At 37.4% G+C, this 9,558-nt stretch overlaps 1 protein-coding gene across 2 annotated transcripts; it reads left to right on the forward strand.

The window, feature by feature from the left end:
- Positions 1 to 1,345: 1,345 nt before the first annotated feature.
- Positions 1,346 to 9,558, forward strand: strip1 (striatin interacting protein 1). 2 transcript variants are annotated; one of them, XM_052538916.1, is made up of 21 exons: positions 1,346 to 1,500; positions 2,010 to 2,079; positions 2,184 to 2,258; positions 2,398 to 2,532; positions 2,606 to 2,726; positions 2,809 to 2,877; positions 3,785 to 3,891; positions 3,989 to 4,116; positions 4,190 to 4,372; positions 4,462 to 4,682; positions 4,748 to 4,813; positions 4,889 to 4,952; positions 5,920 to 5,991; positions 6,076 to 6,150; positions 6,242 to 6,339; positions 7,835 to 7,961; positions 8,114 to 8,214; positions 8,374 to 8,440; positions 8,523 to 8,627; positions 8,721 to 8,925; positions 9,018 to 9,558. In XM_052538916.1, exons 1-21 carry the CDS (start codon positions 1,396 to 1,398, stop codon positions 9,266 to 9,268), a joined length of 2,445 nt encoding a protein of 814 aa, XP_052394876.1. In that variant the 5' UTR covers positions 1,346 to 1,395; the 3' UTR covers positions 9,269 to 9,558. The 2 variants fall into 2 exon arrangements, with proteins under 2 accessions (XP_052394876.1, XP_052394877.1); XM_052538917.1 differs by having other exon boundaries at positions 9,021 to 9,558.

Here is a 9,558-nt window from a genome sequence, read left to right on the forward strand (position 1 = left end):
ACAAATAATAATAATAAAAAGAAAAGAAAAAAAAAGGCAAGATTGTGAAAATGTATTTAACCATGTATTGTTTGCACTGCATCGTGGTGCACTTTGAGATGAATTGGAGATTCAAATGAAAATCCTTTTGACTGGTAAAGTTGAGAAATCAGCATCCGTGCAGTACTTTAACATTGTTTTCCCTATATTCTTCAAACCTATAACAATTAAAATGTTTAAATCAAACCATAAAGTAATTTGTATATTTTCATTTCAAAGATAAAAGTAGATTCCTTTCTCCGAATAAAGACAGCAACTGATTCTGTTATTAACAGATGTGGTGAAGGCATTACATAGATGACATTTACAACACACCTGTAACAATATAAAATATATATATATATAAAGACAGGTGAATGCTAGGGTTATTGATCAACACAAGCAATCTGATTGTAGGAAGGCTGCCATGCACTTCCATGTGACTATTGTGACTACTTCCTATTGTTCCTTATCTCTTACCTTATAGACTGACAATACAGTGATTAAGTTTTATTATGCCACCATAAATAGGCTACACATTTTAAACAACATGCTTTTAACAGCAAAACAGATGAATATTAGACAATATTTATCAGCTGTTGGCCCATTAACTTAAAGCGTATTCTAATGATAGGTTACCTCTGGCAATCGTTGATAAAAAATATAACATGGGAAACCATTTATCCTGTTAACTGTCACTCACATTTTTGAACATAGACTTAAAAGTGCATGATCCAAACCTACATTTTTTTATAATTCACGACTGAATTTTTTTTTTTACATGTTTTTTATGTATCATTTTCATGGTAATGCAATGTTTGAATTTAAAATGGGTTTCAAAGGATGGATTTTGAGATTTTAAGTTTTCAAGTGATATATAATTTCTGATGATTTCTAAACAAAGAAGACTTTTTTTGACAAAGGTCAGAACTCCTGTTATGATGTAGGTTCTTGATTTGCACTCTTGCCATACTTTAATCTATTACTTTTACTACATAATTTTTAACAAAAAAGATTGGTAAAATATATATTTAGGAGTCATAGACCTTTCGATATATAACGATATATAGTTTGTCATTATTAGATTAATATTTAATTGTAATATAGTAACGTAAACGTAGGGGGCCAACGGAGGGGCCCAGTGGCAGTTAACAGCATTTTGTGCACAAAACGAACAATTTTATTCTAAGCTTGCCCAAACTTCGTTCTAAACTAAAATGTTGAAAAGGTTTTGTGACCCGGTGAAAACCGTAATATTTTCAGAGTTGCTTTAACACGAAACCGGAAACTCATGAATATTCATGTTTACTCCGCCCAGTGACTCCGCCCACATTACGCAGACGCCGCATAGTTCAGAACACCGGAAGTGGAGTGAAGATGGAGGGTGTCGGTTTAAGCGCTAACAACAAACAGAAACAAAACCAAATGTTGCCGAATAAAACGCGCGGCGAGTTCACCAGAAACCAGAGGAAAGACTCCGAGGTAAGAGTCCGACGAAGCTGTGTGAATCCGTATGAATGTATATTGGCAGTTTTGCAGTCTGTTTTGACAGCCAGTGTTAGCCTAAACATCAGCAACATGAAGAAAATCATTAATCGAGCGACGCGGATTAAACGAGCAACAAATATGAAAACAGCATCATTACTCCAGCTTATTCCTGAACGTTTAGTGATTGAAACTCATAACCAAAGAAACAGTTACTAGTGAATATTCACAAAACCACTTAATGATTGATTCCTGTAAAAACATCGCCATAAATGATTCATTGTGAAGTGAATCTCTTCTCCTGCTGATTGTGATTATTACTTAAGAACGTTTCATATATGAACTTTAAATGTAACGTTTAATAGCACACCACAATTACAATAATGTTAACCGGTTACTTCACGTGTGCTTTAATATGCTAGTCAACACACCAAAATAACTATACAAATGGTCATTTAATACAGTTATTCACTGATAAAGACAAATGTGTTGCGTTTGTGTCTCAGGGTTTATCAGAAGCTCCTGATCTGGAGTTTGAATATTCAGATGCCGATAATTGGGCTGTTGAACTATCAGGTGAATATAATATAATTCTGAAATAATATCACAAAGCTTTTAACATTCATTAACAAACTGCAAGCAATAGTATTTTGTTGTCCTCTATTAAATGCTGTTTGTAGAGTTGTACAGCTACACAGAGGGACCAGAGTTTCTGCTCAACAGAAAGTGCTTTGAAGAAGACTTCCACACTCATAGTAAGTGCTGAGCTCTTTATTTTTCACTTGACTGTTTTATAGTAACACAAAACGGCGGGTTTCGTCATGAAAATGGTGTTTTTGTGCATTTAAGATGATCAGAATGTCATAAAAAGATCACATGCATGTGTTCCTGCAGTGCCCGATCAGAAATGGACCAAACTGGATTCGGTTCAGCACAGAGCTCATGCCATGCGTCTGCTGGATGGACTGGACGTGATCGGCCGAGAGCACCGCCTAAAAGTCGCCAGAGCCATCCTGTACATGGCTCAAGGTAAGAATCTTTATTCATGTGTTAATTGACATGAAGACACCGTGTACATTAGATCCGGTTTGTCTGTTTTCAGGGACGTTCGGCGAGTGTTCTTCAGAAGTGGAGGTGCAGCACTGGATGAGGTATAACAGCTTCCTGTTGCTGGATGTGGGAGCGTTCACTGCACTGCTGGAGCTGCTCAACATGGAGATCGAGTGAGATGAACCGCACGCGCTCATATTCATAATACACATCTGTAAGCTTTGATATCTCAACTCTGTGTTCAATGTCTCGCAGTAACAGTGCTGCATGCAGCAGTGCGGTCAGGAAACCTGCCATTTCACTGGCTGACAGCACTGACCTCAGGTACAGCAGCACACTTTATACACACACACACACACACACACACACACACACACACACACACACACACACACACACACACTCACTAGTTGTTGACTAATAAGGCAGAGAGTGTTCTTTTCCAAATTTGTAAAGAGGCATTTTTAATTTAGCTGATGAATGCATGTAGAAAAAGTGACTAATGTAAAAATTTTCGTTACATTAAACAAATATTTTTAATGATTATTTAAAGTAAATTAATATATTGTGTTATTGTAGAATTTATTTTGATTTTAAAAACTAATTTATTATTTTATTGTTACGTTTAGCTACATTATTTGGCAGTTTAATTTATTACTTTGTTAAAATTAACTACATTTTTGAACAAGAATTACAATATTTCAAATCTCTATTTTTTTATTGTTAGTAGACTTTTTATTAGAAGCTTTTTTATTTTTTTACTGTTCAATTGAACTATATTATTTGTTCATTTGAAAAGTGATTTATTATTGTATATTGTTTAAAAAAAATTTAAATGTCTATTTGTCATTTTGTTACATTGTTACATTTAAAATGATTGCTCTTTTTAAACCACAATTAAAACATATGTAAAAGATATAACTATATTTGTCAGATCATTTATTATTTTACTGTTACATTTAACTACACTATTTTTGTCAATGTGTTAAAAAAAAGTACTTTATTACAGTTAACTACATTAAACAAATTAAATAAAATATTTTAAATATGTCTGTTTATTTGACGGTTTGAAAATGATTTTTTTTTTTACAGTTAACTACATTAAAAAATGTTTTACTTATTTGTCATTTTTAATTTATTTACTTCATGTTGTACTTTTTTGAACTGATCATTGGTTTAATTTTTAAGAGCACTCCCAGTTCTCCATAACTCTGTGCGTTCGTGTTTTCAGGGTGCTGCTGAACATCATGTATCTGATGGTGGAGACCATCCAGAGTGAAGAACCCACAGACAGTCCAGAGTGGAGAACCATCAGAGAAACCTTCAAGTCTGAACTGGGTCTGCATGCGTTTCAATTGATCTAAAACTGGATGATTTATTTGAAGATATGCGTTGAGTATGGAAGACTACAACTGTTTCGGATGTTTCCTGGCAGGTTCTCCTCTCTATAACCATGAGCCCGTCTCCGTCATGCTGTTCGGGATGGTCACCAAGTTCTGCAGCGGCCACGCGCCCCATTTCCCAATGAAGAAAGTCCTGCTGCTGCTCTGGAAGACCATCCTGGTGAGTTAGCGTCCTGTTCTAAACCGATTCAGACCGAGGGATTGTTGTCTGAATGTTTCCTGTCTCAACCCAGTTCACTCTGGGAGGGTTCGAGCAGCTGCAGTGCAGTAAAGTCAGTAAACGGGCAGCACTGGGTCTCCCTCCGCTGCCCGAGGACAGCCTCTGTGTGGTGCGGAGCATGAGAGCCGCGTCCCCTCCGGCGTCCGCCTCCGACCTCATCGAGCAACAACAGAGACGCGCCCGGAGAGACCACAAGGTGCCCGAACCCAAACTTTGACAAACATTAAACTAGGGAACGTAAAATGATAAAGAGAAGATTATAAACCTTTGACATCGTTTCCTCAGGCTCTGATAAAGCAAGACAATCTGGATGCATTTAACGAGAAGGACCCGTATAAAGCCGATGACACCCGTGAAGAAGAAGAGGAAAATGATGATAACGATAACTCTATGGAGGCGGAGCCTTTCCCAATAGAGCGTGATGAGGTCATGCCGCCACCCATCCCGCATCCCCCCACTGAGAGGGTCTGCTTCCCCAAGGGTCTACCCTGGGCTCCGAAAGTCAGGTAGGAACTGTTGGATATGGTTTACTTATTAAATATACGTTTTTACTCGATTTCTTTTTTAACAGGGAAAAGGACATCGAGCAGTTCCTGGAGTCCAGCAGGAGTAAATTCATCGGCTACACATTGGGAAAGTGAGTGTGTTTCATGACGCTTCTATGTTTATTTCCTGTGAGCCGCAGTGATGCATGAGTGCGTTTGTGTTGCAGTGACACGGATACTGTAGTCGGTTTGCCCAGACCCATACATGAAAGCATCAAAACTCTCAAACAGGTAATTAACATATCAGTCATGACTGATTAACATAACCCCACCCCTGCTCATGCATATTTAATATGTGGTCTTTCAGATTTCTCCCCACATCCTTCATTATGAAATGAATGGCTTTATATTAATTCAGATTGGATTATGCTAGACCAGTATTCAGTTTGACTGATAAAACATTTGTCTGTTTATTATTTTATGGTTCCATTTACTAGATTTTCCAACATTTAATTACAATAGTTTTAAATATATAATCTTGTTTGCATTTTGTAATTTATTTACATTCCTATTTTTTAATTAATTAATTGAACATTGATTCCAAAATTTTAAGAATCATTTTTAATCCTCTATAATAATAATAATAATAATAATAATAAGTTGTTGTTATTATTAACAGCAAAATGAAAATTAAATGTAAAATATTTTTAAAATAAGTTTATAATGATATACTTCTAACCCCTTATTTTCTTTCAAGTTTTTAGATAAACAACCAAATTTATTTTTATTGGTTATAAATCAATGTCAAATTTATATTATTAAAAATGCAAGACTAATGAATGATATTAGTTGCTGGAAGAGCTATTTATCATGATTGATAATATTAAACAATTATCAAATATATACCTTATGCGTTTTTAATGAGCTATTAATAATTTAGTTGAGTTATATAATTATAAAATATAGTTGAGTCAGTGTGTGTGTGTTGCATTTGTCATGAATCAATGCTATGTTTTTATTAGTTAAAACTGATTATTATATTAATAGCTGAGTTATAATACTTTATAAACACATTAATTTGTTTATTATTGATAATTTATTGTAACTTTTATTTCATTGTGTCTTTTATACTTCTGTTGGCACTTTTATAAAAACAGTAAACCATTTTACCAGTGAATGTTATATAGAGTTCTGTGGCTAACTGCTGTAATGAAATGCATTAATGTCTGTCGTAACATTTAGTTTGTGTTCACTTCAGCACAAGTATGTGTCCATCGCTGAGGTCCAGATCGCTAAAGAAGAGGAGTATCAGAAGACCCCTCTCTCCGGCGTGAGTCACTGTACACCGACAGAGCTTCAGTATGACGTCTGATGATGAGCTTATAACACACACTGTCTGTGTTTGTGTGTTTAGGGTGAGGAAGAGCTGGAGTTGTGTGCCATAGAGCTCTTATACCAGGGTATTTTACCCAGTTTACCACAGTATATGGTGAGAAACTGTCCCTTACACACCAGTCCCACTGCATTTGAGCCATTCTCATACTGACAGGCTTCGTGTGCGTGTGTGTGTGTGTGTTCAGATTGCTCTGCTGAAGATCCTGTTGGCTGCTGCTCCCACATCCAAAGCCAAGACCGACTCCATCAACATCCTGGCGGACGTGCTGCCCGAGGAAATGCCGTAAGACACTGTTAAACAGCATAGCTTTCCCTGAATCTAATGATCTGAATCAGTCAGACAACTGACTCACTGATCCGAGTGATTATCTTAGAGAGTCAAATCAAAACACAAGCTCACCTCATCATCACTCCGCTGAGTTGTCATGGCAACAGCGCGCTCATGTCTTCAGATGCTGTAAAATTATCCCCTGCGTTATCAGTATTCATCTCATTCTCGCTGGAATATGTATGTGTGTCTCAGGGCTCTTTTAGTGTCATTTTTGATCATATTTTACGTTCTATTTTTATTTTAAATAGTTTTAGTGATTTTCTTGTGGTTTTGTCATGTAAAGTTTTTTAAATAAGTCTATATAGTTTTTTTTATTTCGGTTTTACTTATTTTAGTACAAGTAAAAGAAATGTTGTCTTGGCAGCTAACTGAAATTAAATGTTTCTATATATATATATTTTTTTTTATGTTTTATGAAAACGTTTTTCAGTTAACTAAATACCCTGTTTGAAGTCAAAGTATTATTTTTTTTCTCAAATGTTTACCTTTTTTTTCTTTTTTTTTTATAGATACGTCTTTTTATTAAAGGTGCGGTCACATATTTACCATTGCTCTTAAAAATTTCATGAGCAAAATTCTGTCATGTCAGTAGAATCCGTGAGATTTAGGGTTTAATGATAGAGTAGAAACTAAAATGTCAATAAAAAGTTTAAAATGAACTTTAACCACTTTTAAGCCCCGTCCACACGGAGACGCATTTCTGTGAATATGCAAAAAAAAAAATTTAGCGGATAGGTGTTTTGTCCACACGGATCCAGCGTTTTCGGAAGATGAAACCGCTATTTTTTTAAACCGGGTCCCAGTGTGGAAAAATCTGAAAATGCAGTCTTCGCGTTTTCATGTGGACAGCAAATCCATGTATTTTCTGAAACGATGACATCATCAGCCCACGTTTCGCCCCGAGTCAAACAATGCTACGTCACACAACAGCAACAAAAACATGAACAAACACTGAAGGATTTTTTTTTTATTATCTAACATTAACGCAGATTAATAAATGCAATGTTCCATGTTCGTTTGTGTACCACGCGCAAGGTTTATGAGCATAGTCCATGTCTTCTCCATTTTTAGTGTATCTCTGTGGCAGAATTACAGCGCCATATGCTGGTCTGGCATGTTTACTACATCGTTTTGTGCTTTTGTGTGGATGCAGACATTTGAGACAAGGGGGAAAAAAAGTTAGGATAGGGAAAGCTCTGGCTTCGTGTGGACGTAGCCTTAATAGACTTTCCTAGTATCTTAACTAAAGAGGTGGGCATTTGCTGTTGCTCTTCAAAGTTTCAATTACAATAGGAATTGACTTCTGTGTGAGCAATGCTTCATACATTAAGCTAATGAAAATAGACAATGGATATTATTTGCCCCGCAAAATTTTGATGCAACTTTGCTAATGTGAGCATACCTCAAGTGTGCATGGTTTGACAGTCTGTCTGTTACCTCTCTCTAGCACTACGGTTCTTCAGAGCATGAAGTTGGGCGTAGATGTGAATCGCCATAAAGAAATCATTGTCAAAGCCATTTCAGCCATACTGCTGCTGCTGCTGAAGCATTTCAAACTCAACCACGTCTATCAGGTACACAGACAAACAACTTTGAAGATATTTGTCCAGATAATTGTCTTACCCTAACGGTACCCCACATTTTAGACTTGCAGTAACTGCTTGTGCTTCACAATTATAGGAAAAGTTTATTTTGTGAGTACACTTACACAACTTTCCTGCTTTAGTTTGAGTACATGGCACAGCATCTGGTGTTTGCCAACTGCATCCCGCTGATCCTGAAGTTCTTCAACCAGAACATCATGTCCTACATCACTGCTAAGAACAGGTGAACCTTCATGTCAACCTCTGTTCATTTCAGACCCTCAAAAGATCTCTTCATGTGTCAGAATGACCTGGAGTATAAAGATTGCACGTCCTTTAACCGCTGTTAATTGCTCACGTGATGCGCTATGAGTAATGACATCTGCCATATCTCTTCTTGCAGTATCTCGGCTCTGGATTTCCCTCACTGCGTTGTTCATGAGCTTCCTGAACTCACTGCTGAGAGTCTGGTGAGAATAAAAATATGCACCTGAATGTGTCTAATGCTCATGTGAGTGAGTTTTTGAGCTCTTTGATGTGTTTTGATCACAGGAAGCTGGTGATAACAATCAGTTCTGCTGGAGGAACTTATTCTCCTGTATTAATCTATTGCGTATCCTGAATAAACTCACCAAATGGAAGCACTCCAGGACCATGGTGAGACGCCACACACACAAACCAAACAGGTTTTGCTTTAAAACAAGTGTTATACCCGTAAAGAGTGTTTATTAAAATTTGACGCTTTTCTAGATGTTGGTAGTATTCAAATCAGCTCCGATCCTGAAGAGGGCGCTGAAGGTCAAGCAGGCCATGATGCAACTCTATGTGCTCAAACTGCTTAAAGTCCAGACAAAGTATCTAGGAAGGCAATGGAGAAAGAGCAACATGAAAACCATGTCGGCGATATACCAGAAAGTGCGCCATCGCCTCAACGATGACTGGGCTTACGGAAACGGTGAGTAGGTGACGAACCTAGGGGTTTATAATAAATGATTGAAACCTGAAACATTTGTAGTGTCAGAACTAAACGAGTTCTGTCTCCGACAGCAGACCTGGACGCTCGCCCATGGGATTTCCAGGCGGAAGAGTGCGCCCTACGTGCTAGCATCGAACGGTTCAACAGCCGACGCTACGATAAGAGCCAGAGCAACCCCGAATTCCTCCCCGTGGACAACTGTCTGCAAAGCGTGCTGGGACAGAGGATCGACCTTCCGGAAGACTTCCAAATGAACTATGACCTTTGGCTGGAGCGGGAGGTCTTTTCCAAACCCATTTCCTGGGAAGAACTCCTGCAGTGAATGAAGCGTGTTACAGCACTTCTTCACTACAGCGGTTGTGAAAATAAACCAGGCCAAAACTCTGTCGACTACACTACGCTTACTAGAGTCCAGCAACAGGGACCATCTCCTGCGTGTTTGTGTAATATAATGACGCGTCTGTAGTAAACCTGCAATTTTTATTCTTAGAAAGGGAACTTTGATAGTCGGAGGTGTTAAGAGGTCATTTTTATGTTTATTTTATTGTTCTTGCTGCTTTTTTTTTTTTTTATTGTCTGTAACAGAATATTAAACCTGAGGTTATTGTGAAA

Source organism: Carassius gibelio, chromosome A22 (genome assembly GCF_023724105.1).
Source record: "Carassius gibelio isolate Cgi1373 ecotype wild population from Czech Republic chromosome A22, carGib1.2-hapl.c, whole genome shotgun sequence".
Classification (NCBI taxonomy): Eukaryota; Metazoa; Chordata; class Actinopteri; order Cypriniformes; family Cyprinidae; genus Carassius; species Carassius gibelio.